Source organism: Chroicocephalus ridibundus, chromosome 6 (assembly GCF_963924245.1).
Source record: "Chroicocephalus ridibundus chromosome 6, bChrRid1.1, whole genome shotgun sequence".
NCBI classification, from domain to species: Eukaryota; Metazoa; Chordata; class Aves; order Charadriiformes; family Laridae; genus Chroicocephalus; species Chroicocephalus ridibundus.
In genome coordinates this window covers 41,454,051-41,469,991 of record NC_086289.1, presented here as the reverse complement: position 1 = coordinate 41,469,991, position 15,941 = coordinate 41,454,051, and the positions used below count along the sequence as shown (strand labels likewise).

Genomic DNA, 15,941 nt, shown 5'->3' with positions numbered 1-15,941 from the left:
AACATCAATTTTATATATCAGTGCCAGCAAAATTCTCACTCACTGCTATGAACTGTGGAAATCGACATGGCCTTAAGGTGACCTGTGGCAGAAGTATACATCCTAATTATGTTTCCTTACATAAGCAATACTAAATAATAGGGTCTACAGAGAACGCAGAATTTATTTCAAGTTAACAGATTACCTTTTAATGATTTCATGGCTTTTTTAAATAACATACAGTGACATGTCTGTGTGTTTCAGGCAGGTCCCTCAAACAAAACACGAGCATGGATACGCTCTCTTCCGTGGGAGAAGCCCTCCTTGCCTTTCCTTTCCCCTCATACCCATCCCCCCAATACCCAGGGCGATCAGACCATTCTGCACAGCACGCTCTGATTCTTGTCACTGCCACTTGTGTCAACAGCTTCCTCAAGCCAGGTTGTGTCCCGGGGAACTTGCGCCATTTGGAAGGCTGAAGTAGTAGGTCACCTTGTAAAGGATAAAACTGCTGCCACAAGTACCCTGAGCAGGATATGAGCTGGGTTTGCTTCTGGGCCCCAGCACGCTGAGAGTGGACTGTTCTCCGGTATGTCACTTCTTTTCTTCCTGAGCTCTCTCAGGGAAACTTTGGGCAATTATTCTTTCATGAAACAATGCTTGTTCAAGCCTGCTTTTATTTGCACACTACACCTCATCTCCCTTTTCTCTCTCCTCTCCTGTTCAATCTGCAAAGTGGCTATGAGAAGGATTAATAAAAGGCATGACAACAGGCCCTTAGGAAGGTGGTGACACCCAGCTCAGTTCTGATGACCTGCCCAGTACAGGAAAATGCCATGGCCAGCACCAGGCAAAGACTGAGGCAGTTACTGGTGCTTCATCTGCATAGCAAAATCAATGCTGATGCACTGGTGGACGGGGTAGGATTATATTGGAAAGGGTTTACTTGTTCTGCTGGTAAGAAATACTTGTCCTCTGTGAAAAATCTGCGTGCCTGGCTAGATACTGCCTGGAGATCAGCATGAGACTATTGCACCTTTTTGGCCCTTACCAAAATGTTCTGTGTTCTCGCACTTGGCAAAGCAGGTTTTATTCCACAGGGGACACCCATCAGCTGCAGCAATGCACATTGTATTACTCATTCAGCAGCAGCAACTCTCACAATGATTTCTTAAATACCTGGCTGAAGTTCACTGTAGTTCTCCCAACTGTAAGTTCAATTGGCATGGTATTTTCTAGATTTGGTTACTGCGATGCTCTCCATTTTGCTGCAGAACTGCAAATTGCTTGATTGTGTGAGTAACAGACCCTCTTCGCCAACAGAAAGGAGCCCAGAGGCACAACAACAGGAGGGGGAACCCCAATAACAGCACCAGAGAAATGGAGCACCCTGACCTGGCTGCTCTCAGGGCTATCGTGGAACCTCTTAATTTCAAAAGCTTTCAAACCAGAAACAACAGAAATGATAAAAGAATTTTAATGTGAGAAAAGTGCATTCTAATTTTCTGTAAGACAACTCACTGTCCACTTTTCAACAAGTATGTGCAGAAGGACTATGGTTGTGTTTTTCTCAAGTTCTCATGCCAAGCATCTATGCCCTTCGCTATGTGGAAATTCAGCATGTAAGGATACATTTATCACATCACTTAACAGCTGAGCTGAAAACCCATGTATAATTGCTACTCGTCCTCCTACTGTAAGTTATTACAAGTTCTGCTTATTGAAAAGAAAGCTGGAAGTACTGTAATAAGAACATCTATATTTATTTCTATGATCAAGCATTTATAGTCTGAAAGTACTGAAGATGAAGAACTTTTATCCTATTAGGATAATCATTGATTTCTTTGTAAGATTTCTTACCTTCTTCCCAGTTGGCTAGCTTAATTGACAAATTAAGAAGTACATGGCCAATAAATGCTAGGGAAAGACTCCTTTTTTAACAAAGGTGAGAAATGGAGAGTGATGAGGAGAAAGTGACTTTTCTCAGATACTTAGGGACTTCCAGACAGAACAAATAAAAGGGGTGCCTTTCAACTTTGGCCCAAATTGATCTTTCATCCAACATACCCCTGAGAAATGCATTAAAGTTATTTTTACAATGCTTGCCGGAATTCTATATTCTGCCCTTTTTCAGCAGCAAAGCAAATGTCAGTGCTGTGAAGCTCTGGAAGCTCATGCTGAATGTCAGAAACACTGAGATCTGTAACTTAGAAGCCTTGAACTTTTAGACCATAGGAGCCTTAATGCCTGGCAACTGCACACTGTGTTATAACTTGGAAAATGTCAGAAAAGAATGAATTGGGATTCCTTGTAATGCAAGTAGTGAAGAAGTATGTCCAAAAGTGACATATAAAGCCCCAGAGCAAATAAAGCCATCCACATGAAGTCACTGCCAGCTGCTTCACAAGAGATGCTCATACCTGCTGTAATGGAAGTCACAGGTCTAGCAATTTGAAATGGCAGTCACAGGAAAAGGAATTTTTAAAAAAATTTTTTTAAACACCATCTGGAAACTACTGCAAAGGGAGCCACAGTTAATGATGAACCTAGTGATATACTGACTTTATTAACGAAACTATACGTGGCAAACAAGGGGTTAGCAAGAACTAGTAGATTAAAACCAGGTTGAGTCATCATTTACTTTCGCCCAGAAACATAGTTGTTCATCAATGCACGCTGCACCAGAAATGAACATTTGCTTTTTCATGAAGGGATTATCAATTAAATCTGAATTATCAAACAAATTCCTACTTTGACTCAAATCATAAACTTGTGTTTATCAAAGGGAGAAGGGATTCCCTTATTTAGATATAAAACATCTCTTATACATCTTACCAATGTATGTACCAAAGGTCTAAAGCAAGTTGATCTAGCTTTGAGTCAGCCCTGCTTGGAGCAGGAGTTTGGATTAGGTGACTTTCAGAGATCCTTTCCAACCTAAAGCCTTCTGCAGCTCCTGTCTTGTGGACTTCACACAGCCTCCTGCCCGACTCCCAACGAATGTAATGGCAAACATCTACTGAATTCCACAGTGCACGCTCAAACCCTCAGAGTTTAGTTAACCTTCGGCCAGGCAGACTGGCTTTGGCTTCTGACGTCATTGTGCCCCAAACTCCTGCCTCCTGCATCACCTTGGTTTTGCGCTGGGAGGAAGGACTGGTGTTCTAGGCATCAGCAGGTATCAGAATTCAAATAAACAAGGAGAGACTGTACCGACTGTGGAGTTCACTGAAGTGACACACTGGAAAGATTAACAGAAGCCACAGTTCTGCAGGAAATGCTACAAAAGCATGACAGTCTCACCTAGCACAGTAAACACTTGTTCCAGAAGACAGGGTTCTCAAAACCCAGGCAAGGTCAAGCCCTTTCCGCTCACTCAGACCTTAAAGTTCAACTTCCTGAATGCAAGCTTGCCCTTCCAAACATTGTCGAGATAGCTTGGGAAAAACTAAGCCTTCCAGTAAAATTATTGACTATCTTCTGTTGTTCTTGAATAGGGCATAAACATGCAACTACATCATCTGGAAAAGTGTTTCTCAGATTTACAGTGACTTCTGCTTCTTTCAGGGGAGACACTTAAACCCCTTTGACAGGCAACTGATACTTTACTTTGTGTGACCACTGAAGGACAGGGGAAGAATAACTGCTTCCACATCACACAAGAAACAGCCTTCCCCAAATATAAAATCATCCTTCTGAGCATTTAAGTTTTCACTTAAGTTTTTGTTCATTCCTCACAAGATAGATACACAGTCTTGTTTTCTCTCAATGTGACAATCCTAGAAAAAAAATGAAGATATGCTTTTCCTATGGCCAATATGAACTTTTCACTGTGCAAATATAGCAGAAAAAAAGCAGTGATTTTGCTACATACTACAAAAGCTCCTGAAATTTAATAAAATAAAATGAAAATTCAAATTCAAATAGTATTACTATTTATTACTCAAATAGCAATAAAATATTTTTTAAAATACTTCAGTGTTCTTTGTTTCAATTCTTTTGCATGTGTTTCCTGGTTGTTCGTGTGTAGTAAATTGAAAGCCGATACTGTCTTCTTTTGGATTCCACCAAGGGAAACTTCCAAATGTGAGCAGCCAGAATTGACATTTTAAGTTGTCTCAGAGTCAATTTACAGCAACAGTGGGAACCTTTGACTGTGTCACATATCAAAAATGAAAACCGTACTTATATGTACACAGAACTGCCCTGGTTTATCTTGAAAATATCTATGCTGCCAGAGGACCATTACATACACTGTTTATGCAGACCAGTACTGTGTGCTGAAGCACAAATGCCATAGCATGGGAAAGGTGCACACAGAAGTAGCAGGTAACTGCACGATACAGTGTTATCTCTTTTTTACTCCTCAGGCCACTCTGAGATGCTTTGTAGAGTCCAGTATGTGATGAAAGCATCACGTAAATTCCACAGGGATAAACAGCTATTGCTCATTCCTATTTCCACTACAGATGTCACACTGCAGGCTCACCTGGTGCCTCATGGCAGTGTTTCGCCTTTGGTTCATAATCACGAATTTTTAGGAGACAAAAAATCCTAATACTCATTGCCCGCTTAACAGGCAGTTGACAAGGAACAGCTAACAATCTTTCCCTTCTTTCATTAAAAGCATTCAACCTGCAGTAGCTGTTGTGACATTTTTCTGCTTAAACAAACACTGATTACAGAAAATAAAGCTTGGCAGTTCTCCTTTAAGCCCATGTTCTCACATACTGTAATAGCTGTCCTTTTGCTGAATCCAATTTCAGTCTGCCATTCTACAAATGGCAGTTTTGGGCAATTCTCCCTCACAGCTCTTCTTTAGTGTTGAACCCAACTCTAGTCAGAAGTCAGTGAAGACCCTCCCAGTATGGGCACTAACAACAAGGTTTGTCATAGCAGAACCAAAACACCTCCAAGCTGAGGAAATCAGTGATCCTGCTGTTCTTGATATGCCTCTATCAGCACGGCAAGGAACAGGCAAATGAAGACTCTGCACTTGGAACAGACCATAATCCTGCAATCTCATAACTGAAAGCAAACCCCAACTTCTGCAGCAATGGTGGTACATTCAACAGGAGACACCTTTAGGTGAAAGAGTCACATAGCAAGATTGGAGCTCGGTCTATTAATTTTAGACAGCATGTCCTTAAAGGCTATGGGTTTTGACATTCCTCTTCTCCCAAGCTGTGAAAAGCTCTCTTGGATTCAGTACAGCGCACAGCAAATGTGAGAGAGCAGAATCAGAACTTCTGTGCAAAGAACTACACAAGGTGAGGTTACAGACACCTTTAACAAGCTCTTCAATTTCAAGTGCTGATGTATTAAGACTCCACCTTCACTTTTCTCTCAGAGCTCCTGAAAACTAGTAAGTTTCTCAGGGTTTCTTCTTCCCAATAACTGTCCACAATCTAAAGGAAAGGGATGAACTATATAATATTTGGAATCTTTTTGTTTGAATCTAATAGGAATCTTTGTGCCCAGATTGAAATCTGCATTTATCCATGGACTTACCGTTCATGTTTGGTTTTGCACTTCTCTTTGTTCGCCTACCCAAAATGTAAGGATAACAAAAAAAGTCACCAGAGGCTTTGAAATACTCTTGAAAATGTAATCTTTTGGAGAGAAAATTCCTATTCATTAAGATGAATTAACACAATTCATGATGAATTCTTACCTTATACAGATGATGCAGGTGCACACAAAATAATAATAATAATAATAGTAATAGTAGTAGCAGTAGTAGTAGTAATAATAATAACAACAACAACAACAACAATAATAATAATAATAATAATGATAATTCCTATGATTAAGAAGACAAGTGAGAAACTGTTGCTGGATCAGAATCTGCAATAGGTGTGAGGTTACTAAAATAGACAATGTTAAGTATGATTTTTACTAAAAGTAACTATACCACCAATAGGACTAATAGTAACTTCAATGTAAGTAAAAATTACTCTTAGCTTATTATCAGAAAAAAATAAGGGCAAATTCATATTTTACCTGCCGAGGGGTCCTCTCTGATTTACTCCTGCACCATTCCCAGTCTGTGAGTTCAGGTTTATGACTTTCCTCGTGAGACAATCTCCTTTCTGGTCCTTCAAAAAAAGTCGACTTATCAAAATTTCTGACCTCTTCTCTGCTAAAGGCCCCCAGTTTGTCAGGAAGGAGGCGGTCGCTGCTGCTCTCCTGGCCAGGCTCCGCCCGGGCCTGGGGTCCCTGCGGGGCGTCCCGGGAGCTGTCCGGCAGGGCCGTGGTGCTGAACGCCGCCTCCCCAGCGACGGGCCGATCGGCGCTTCCTCGCCGAGGTTCTTTGGAGTTACCGCTGTCGTAGCTCACCAGGTTGTGATAGGACGTAGATTTATCATCGCCAGCGTGGTGGTGGTGGTGGTTTTCATGGGATATTTTGTAGATTCCATAGCCTTGCTGGAATGACAGGTTGAATTCGAAAGCCCTACGTTTGGCTAAGCAGAAAGGAAAGGAAAGTCATATTAGAAGAGTCAAAACCAAGAAGAAAAATGAGATTACATACACAATGAAAATGACATTCTAAAACATGGAATAAATTATTTAACTACTGCTAGAAACAGGCAATTTTCTATGCATAAAAAGAATGAATTGTTGAGAAGAAAGACTTCTCAGATAGTATGCTATTATACTGCCTTCTTAACAAATTCAGAAATTACACATTCCAAAGTTAATGGATTCCCAGAAACTGGTAGATTATCTGCTATTTTCAAAACCACATGATATATGATGTTTTATGGGATACACACAGGAAGAAAATACTTAGATTTTGTAATACTCTTTTTTTTCAGAGCCTGTTTCAGCTTATTCCTAAAGGTGAAAAATTGTAAAATTGTACAACACGATAAAATATTACTGTTAATCAATAACTAACCTTCAATATCAATAATCAAGCAAAACCCCCAGAATTTTACAATAAAAAATAAATATTCAAAGTATTTACACAATGAAATTTTCATATATTCTCTGTTCTAAATTCAGTGCTCCAACTAATCTTACACAGTAATTGAACAATTAAATAAAAACTCTCATTATTATTTATACCCTTTCATTCTTCCTCCTTTCTAATAGAAATTACCTGAGATTCTCCATCCTCCCCCTTTTCATCTTACATGATGTAGTAAATAAAGAAGTACCTTTCATTTAACTAATGAATCATCTTCCCACCAAACCTTTCATGCTAAATTATAAAACAAAAGGTATGGGGATACATTTATACAACCTCTATTTCTACTCAACGTTTTTTGTGCTGACTAGATCATATTTAATTGTTAGTGAAATTCTGACCTTAGCAGTCATTGCATTAAAACTTGAGAATAGCCTTTAGTACAAATATCTAAAAGTGACAGATTTATTTTAAATAATTTTATAATTGCTACTTTTCCATCTGTTGTACATTTATCTCCGAATACATCTGAAATAAACTGCCTTCTTGATGAGCTGCAGTCATCCTATCTGGGAAAGCAGTTAAAACAGCATCAGTTGCAGCACAAGCTGTTCTGCATTTGGAGAAGGTGTTCAAAGTAAGTGAAAGCCATGAATGAGAATGGCTTTTCTCTAAGATTCAGGAGCTTGCTTTCTCCCTAAACATGCAGTGAATGTCAGGGATCCATCCACTGATGTCAGAGGACTTTCACTCCAGAGAATGCGAAACACCCAGATCCTCAGAAGTACTTAACTCATGACTTTTGTGGTTGGACTAGATGATCCTTGTAGGTCCCTTCCAAATGAACTACTCCATTCCATTCCATTCCATTCCATTCCATTCATTCCATGCCATTCCATTCCATGCCATTCCATTGCAATTCTAACTTTCTAAATAAAACTTGCCAGCATTTTCAATTCCCCTTGGACAAGGCCTCAAGGGACAAACCAGCACTGCAACTCTCACTTCTGAAAGATTAATGCATAAATCTATCATTTTTATACACTAATATAACGGCAGAATTATAAATAGGAAATAAAAACTACTTTTATGTTAAGATATTCTTGATAATAATTATGAACATAAATAAAAAAATCAGTTATTGCTCTATCTTCCCTCCTTGTAGGCTTCTGTACTGGTATTTTTACCAGAACACATTTACTATACGTTAACAGAGATCTAACAGCTACAGATGTATTTAAGTCCTGTGGCAGATTTCTATCCTTCAGACTTTCCATAATTATCTACTGTTGAACAGCTAAATTTTTTAAAGTTTGTACATTTTCAGTTTGCCCAGAAATTAATCACTAATCAAGATACTGAATTTACATTAGTAGGTATAGTAAGCTTCAATAGACATACTTGTCTCAGAATAATACTGTAAACATATTTTCATCTGTAATTCAAAATGCAGTCCCTCTGTGCAGATACATGAACCGTGGAGACTGAGGCATTTCATAAGTAACTGTAGCCAGGAAATTTTCAGGGAAGCCTTATGCAGTCTTTTAGCCACAAACATGACAATGTTATTCATGTTCACAGAAGCCTAAATGTGTTTTTCACTAGAGAAAAGTTGATGGAGCGACAGCTGTATTTCTTTGTCTTCTATTTCTCTGACTATTACCACATGATCAAGTTCTTTATGAGAAGAACAAAAGTCATGTAACTGCAGGAGGTATGCTGTGACAGTCAGTGTGCAGGGATTCCTCCAGCTAGTTCTACATGGAGGCCCAGAGAAAACCAGGGCTTTAGAAGATTGTAAGAAGGTTACCAGTGAACGTCTGGCATCCTCTGTTACACCAAGGTAAACTTTATAAACATGCAGGGAAATATTTTTAGGCAAAAACTGTCTAGGAGTTCCTGAGCTTTTAACAAGCAGCATGAACACAGTGAGATACAGGCCCTGCCCATAAATCACATCCTTTGCTATTTGCTTATTGGTGTCACTGTGGTTTCTGCTTAGTAGCTACAGCGCAGGTGTACCAACAACAGCTCCTCTCCTTCTTATAATTTGCTTGCAATTAGCATGTTTTTTCCCCCACAACATTGAATGTGTTTAGCATGTTTCATGTATTTGATTAGTAGAAGTCAGATTTGGTATATACATCTTTCCCAGGGAGGAAACTAGGATTCAGAGTCCATCAGACTCTATTAAAAGATCTAACAGTGACCTGGTAAATTCAGCCAAGCTTCTGAGCCTCAGCATCCACTATTTCCATCCAGCTGTCTCGCATGAATGTTGTGAGTCTCACATGTTGCTCTGAATAATGTCTATGTAACTCGGGTAAATGATTTCAAGGAGTACAACACACTGTTAACTAACTCCCTATGCTCTTTACTACAAGATACATTCCAGCTGCGTGTCACCCTTCCATACTTACTTTTGAGTTCTTCTGAAGACACTGCATACGAATTCCTCCTGCAATTAATGATGCAGCCACAGGGCAGGTGGATCCAGTGTTCTGACAGGACAAATACTGGGGTGACTGCGGCAGACAGCAAAGTCAGCAGGAAGCTAAGTATCTCAAATGAAAGGTTTTGAAAACCAGTGATGTGCTGGACAACCATTTGTATCTGAAAGGCAGAGCATTTTGAAATTTAAATCGCTTCAGGCACATGAGATATTTCCAGGAATAAACAGAACATCTCACTGTGAATATGACACAACCAGAAGACACAGGTTGTCATTAATGTTTGCTGAGCCTAACAATTTTGTTTCTAACAGAGAGTGGAGAAAACACACTGACAGAGGCTCTCCTCCTCATTCTGCATTTCTCAGAAAAACCCTTGCTTAAGCTAAATATAGATGCCTGAGCACTATTAAAACAAGCAACTCACAGTCCAAGCAACTCAGAAGAGACTGCGAGCTCAGTCTCTCCTGCATGGTATGGAGGAACCCCAACTCCAGATGGAGAACAGGAGAGAGAACTTAGCACCACACAGGACTGCGCTGCAGATGTTCTGTAATGCCCTCTTTCCCTTGAGAGAAGCTCAGATACTGAGCCTATACACACCCTGGGGACAGGCGTAACACTGCCCCAGACTCATGTTCCCTGTTCTCAACAGACTCCTTTCTAATTATACATGAATGTACCTGTTCCCAAATACACCAGTGCATGCACACGGACAGCATGCCATCCCACCCACCCCATCACCCCAATGCTATAGAGATTACAAAGATGCAAGCAAACCTAATTTTTCTAACAAACTCCTATTTTTTAACCAGTCTGGCAAAGGACGTGACTCACAGCTGTGAGGAGGGGCAGAAGAGCGAGTTTAGTACAATTCACAGACCCCATAATGCTGAAGCAATGCTTGTCACAGAGCTGGCAATACAAAAGGGTGGACCTTATTCATCCCTGTATTCAGGAGATACAAATGATGTGATGATAGAGTAACACACTGATGAATCAGGCTCTGCCAAATCTGCTGAAAGCCAGTTAAATTCAGTAGTGACACAGACCTGCTCAAAAGGACTTTTGCCAGCACAAACTACACTATAAGGAACGATTGCAATGGCTACAGTTCATCTGTTTCAATACATGGCACACCATCTCACACTCCATTTAAATGTAAGTAAACATTACAAAGTAAAGCAATCTAACAATTTACCATCATTGGAAGCCAGAGAATGACTTTTGTCAATGCAAGAATCAGCGAGAATCGTTTCTGGGCAAAGCCCACCATGAAGCTCCTGCTCTGTACGCTCTTCATGCAACCAGGCTCGAGTGCACCGCTCTCAGCCACACCTTTCCTAAAAACTGCCTCCGAGCTTGGACATGCGTTTTGGAAATGCTTCAGGATTTTATCCACAGGGTCCACCGGTGACAGAGATGGGGTAGCAGTACTGCAGCCTGCAGGTGTCCCAGGGGTGATGTAGCCTCGAGAGATTTCCTGGTAATCAATGTGTAATAGCTGTTGCTCATCTGAGCACAACAGCTGGTAAGTTAGAGGAACAGAGAGCACTGTAAGGAGGCAAAAGCACAGTGAGTAGACAATAAATAAAAACAAGATGTAGGAACTGGCACAGTCAGTGAAGCAACCCCAGGAGGTAGGGATGTACTTGCCCCAGCCACAGAGAGGCAAAATGCAGATCAGCAAACTGAAAATCCAGATGGTGAAAATGGCCCGTACCATGCTCACTCGTCGCTTGGAAGTGCTGCAGCTCATTGTCTCAGTTTTGTTGATGGTGTAGAAGTTGTAAGAAACTATAAGAGACCCTTTCAGGTTGCTAGAAATGCCCTGGAATAAATATATAAGCGCTGAGGTGGTGCACAGAGGCTGGGGGAGGACACTACTAGACCACTGGGTTAGCATGAAAATAATCACTGGCACAATGCTGATCAAATCATCTATTGACAAAGAGGTCACAATCATCGAAACCGTGGTTTTGTTTTGCATTTTAAGCAGGGAAACTAGTGAATAAATGCTGCCCAGAAGAGCTGTTAATGCAGTGATAAAAGTCAAGCAGAAAAGAAAGACATTCAAAGTTCTCTGCTCACTAGGCTTATCCATAATGCTATGATTTTCACTGAAGAAGCTCGTCCCATTGAGTGACAAATTACTAGGCGTTACCGACATTGTCCTTGACAAATTTTTTTCTTTGCCTTCTCACTGACTCTGCAAGTTTTCACTAGCTGAAACCAGAACTGTTAGCTCCACATCACAAGTTTCTTTGTTTTCCTAGACTTCTGTGGCATCTGATGAAGAAATATTCAGGTGAAAGCACCCTTGATAACCAGAACAACTCGTGCTCTCGAAAAATCAAGCAACAATGAAGTATCAAAGGTGCTGAAAAAAATCCAATTCTTCATAATCCATTCAGTACTGGAAGATGGTTAATTTAGGCTCTTCAGGTAATAACATGTCATTCACTTTTGACAGATAATCAGGCAATGTGCCTTACTCACGAGTTCAGTTGAAACGAAGGCAGAGTATCAGGTACGCTCAAGCTCTAGTAGCTCAGGCAGAAACATAGTAGAAACGAGAAGCTGTTGGATTCACCCTGCGCTGTTCTGAGCTGCAGGAGGGAGGAGTCAGATGCAAGCAGGATAGCAGAGACGAGGGGAGTGAGTATCTTCTCAGACGGAGCTGCCTCTTAGCTGGATCAGAAGACTGAAACAGTGTCCCTGCTAAGCCACACCTCCGATGCTGACACTGAAATCCAATGCAAATACTCAGATCTGATGTCAGCTGTAAATGTCATTCCCGTAAAGCCCATGGCTGCTCCAGGGCTGTGCATCACGAGCTAGAGTGCTGCTTTTATTCTTTCACACTTCTGTACTCCAAGCTTAGTGAAGGGAAAAACCGCAGGAGCCTTTTATGAAGACGAAACAGAAGGGGTGTGTCTGCTCTGCCTTTCTGTATTCCTACTCCCTCTGCAAGTGCACATGTGTATGTGCATACACTGCACACGGATGCTAACTGTACACTTACTGACAACCTTTCGTTAATGACAGGCAACTGCCGTGCTTGTCAGCCAGGTGTTGCCTGCCTATGTAGTATCTCAACTCAGTCTGGGCTTTATAAAACTTTCATTCCCCACATGATTCAAATCTGAGCCACATCAAACGCTGACTGTCTGTCTGCTCTAGCTGCATGCATGGACAGAATCAGAGGCAGGTGCATTTTGGCACATTATGAATGTTTTCTCTTGAGGAAATGCAATACTGGTGAAACTGATAAGCTGACAAAATTTCCAATGCTCAGATGTTAAGTGGACAGATAGGTTCAATGCAATCTTGTTGGAGGACTCTGCCTCTTTCTGGCACCACTTTGAGTTCAAATATGCCATGGGGATGCAGGACAAACATTTTCTGATTAAGAGTAATATTGTAAAGTTGTCGCAATTACCTTCTAGTCTAGGTAACATTACAAATCCACTCAGTTAGAAATCTGTGTTATTAACAATCTGATCCTTGCTCAGTTCTACCCACTTTGGAACGCACTAGCTGTGTCAAGCCAGTGACTGGATTGCTCGTGTGTTTTCCCTCCTGCCAGGTTGGAGGCAGTGATTCTCAGAGGCGTTGGAGCCCCACATGGGAGAGGCAGTGAAAAAGAACGCATGGCTGCAGCTGCATCATGTGAAAAGCGCCCACATTACAAGAATCAGAGCTAAGGGCAATAACAACTTATCTGAACAACCCCTCCTTCATTTCTGATTTCCAAGCTGCCCTGCCATGGCACTGGGATGGCTTATCCCACAAAACGGGGTAGGTCATCCAGTCAACCCCATGTGCCCCATACAGCCATAGAACTGTCGTCAGTGCAGGACCTGTCGTAAAGCCATGCTCCTCCTATGCAGCGTGACCAGGAGCCTTTGCTTCTCCATGCTTCCTTTCACATCACAGCTCCCTCTTGAGGATTCTGCATTATTTATCAGGACCAACTGTCAACCCTCATGCCAGAAATCTGCAAGAGAGAGGAGCATCCATCCTGCCTTCCACACAAGGCACAGTCCTGGATCTGGAGCATCCATCTGGCCTTTAACTGTACAGGATTTGACTTGGCTTTTGTGATTTATCTGTCCTGCTGGACTATTGATTGTTAATCTGTGCTGTGCCAGCTAAAGGCCAGGGCTCATTTCCTTCTATTTACAAATCACAGTCACCTCTGCCCCCGTAAGTCAACTTTAAATTAAGGACAGTGTTCTAAATCTTAAGATTAACAGTGTGAGCCTGGTCAGAAGTACAGTCAAGAGATAAGAAGAGAAAGAAGCATCATTCACCCTTGTTTGGACCTTTATTTTTTAGCCTGGCTTCCTCAGGAAACGCATGACCATGCCTGAGTGTGGATACATGCCTGCGCATGTCTCTCTCTTCCACTCCCCATCCCCCAATTCCTTTTGATAAAATGATTGTTTTCATCTCAATCTGACAGTGTCAAAGGTATTAAGTTCCCACAAGTTTTATGAAAATGAGCAGATGATCTGCTGCAAGCTGCAGCAGAGTTCCCTTTTCACTAGAAACTTTGTCTTCACTGGAAACTAGTGAAGACAAAACAGAGGTTTTATAAATACTGCAACCATAAAGAAACGTTCAAATGAAATTTCAATTAACCTGGATGCTAAACTGCGGGAAACCAGCTTCATTCACTCTTGGTATGTCTTAGTGCTTCCCGATACATGATCAGTTACTTTCATTCTTAAATTCCCTGTTTCCATGGCCTGTGTCATCCTCATATGCTCTTGCCACATTACTGCCAGCTGTTTAGAAAAAATTTTAATGATGCTTGGGAAATTTATTTTCCCTGCTTCTGAAAATTTTTCTGCTGTACCCTGAGTCATTATAACTACACTGGATATCCAAAAGCCCTGACAGCATATATCAACCACAATTTCTCTGGAAGTTCCCTCAGTACAATCCTCTTCATGTACTTTACTGACCTTGCTTTATTGGCTGTGCACATACAGCCTCAGTGCCTCTCTGTAGCTTATTGAACACTTTGGTAAGAGCAGTCCATTCTGTGCCTTACGTTTGTATTTGGAATGAAATGCTTGTCAGCGTGTTTAAGAAGACAGTCACTTTTATTTATGGCCATACCCATTCAAGGCAGATGACGTATTACTCACTTCAGTTTCTCTTCCCACAGAATCTATTTTATTATATGAACTGCACCTTGCCATTCTTGGTGGCAGTTTTTACCATAACTTACAATACAGTGAAATGTTCTTTCCTCTGATCGTTTTATAGTTACAAACCAAAGGTCTTAGGAGCAATTCAGCGGCAATTCAGTGAATTCAAGTAGCTTCCCTTCTTATTTCTCTTTCTTTAACATGGCTGATAAATTCCAATAAAACATCTACGGAACAGTAAGTTTCATCTTAAAACCAAAGAGAGAATTTGGTTGTAGTAAGAAACAAGCAACCCTACAACGAGAAGCATAATATTCCACACAGCTGTGCCTCCAGGCAGTTGACCTACATGCCCAGTAAGGTCTAAACGTCTCTTGTGACTGGGGCAAATGTATCTGAATTAGACTCTCTGATCTCTTCTAAAGGATGAGTTTATATTGCAATCTTTCAAAATTTCAGGAACGCTATCTTTGCAATTGTAATTGAGCTCCCAAATTTCCCTGAAATTTGTGAACAGATTCAACTAGGTCTGGGGTTGGCAAGGACACATAAGTGAGCAGAGAGGCAGACAGTGTAATTACAACCCCCCTTCTCCCAAATTTTCTAAAGAAACAGGGCTAGAATAGAATAATAGAGCACTGCCAAAAAGCCACAGGTAATGATCTTGCAGAAACCAAGAGAAAGAAAAAGACACCTTTGTCTGCTGTGGTGTCCTTGGTTTGGACTGTGTCACAACAGGCATGAATTTCTAGATTAAGACCGTTACTACCTATTCCCTTTCTTTGCATTTAGCCTCCTGAATTATGGGATTTTCCAAATACAAATACTGTCCTCTGCAATATAGGTATATATTCTTTATGCTGGTGTGAATTCTCTTTGCTAAGGAATGATCACAAAGAGAAAATGCATAAGGCACAGAAATCTCCTCTCTGGCCTCATTTCAAACAGCACTGCACAACGATGCCTCTTTAAAGGAAGAGTCAGCACTACTCGACACTCTGTGAAAGGATTTCTAAGAGACACACTGATCGTAACAATTCAGAAACGCTTGTAAAGAGAATCAAATATTTACCATTCATAAAACACAAACAACAAATAGGGTATTAAAAATTTATCCTATTTAGTGTGAGTCACATTTTATTTTCATACCTTGCACTAAGCTAAGCTTTGCCTTATGGTTTTGCTTACTTTTGTCACTCAAGAGAGACAAGGTTATTACAGTAGTTGTACAAATATTTCATTTCAGAAGGTGATACAACCTCTGTGCCAGGCATAAATGTATATATATATAAAAATCCATAAATGTCTTTGGAATTTATTCCTCAATAGTATGTGAAAGAAAATGTTTCATTTTTTTCTAGAATTTTTTTAAACAGACTTTTAAAAAGATGTCAAACTAAACGATCGTTTTTGGTCTATCGGACTCAGACATCACTT

The 15,941-nt window shown here is 40.7% G+C and overlaps 1 protein-coding gene across 1 annotated transcript in view; it reads right to left on the bottom strand.

Annotated features, from left to right (window-relative positions):
- The window catches only part of GPR149 (G protein-coupled receptor 149), a 31,202-nt gene extending 19,193 nt beyond the window's left edge, over positions 1–12,009 (bottom strand). The window contains exons 1-3 of the mRNA XM_063339979.1: positions 10,544–12,009; positions 9,313–9,505; positions 5,983–6,443 (exon numbers count right to left, since the gene is read on the bottom strand). Of these exons, the coding sequence (XP_063196049.1) occupies positions 5,983–6,443; positions 9,313–9,505; positions 10,544–11,512 (1,623 nt within the window). The 5' untranslated portion in view covers positions 11,513–12,009. The remainder of the gene's footprint in view (positions 1–5,982; positions 6,444–9,312; positions 9,506–10,543) is intronic.
- Positions 12,010–15,941: the final 3,932 nt, after the last annotated feature.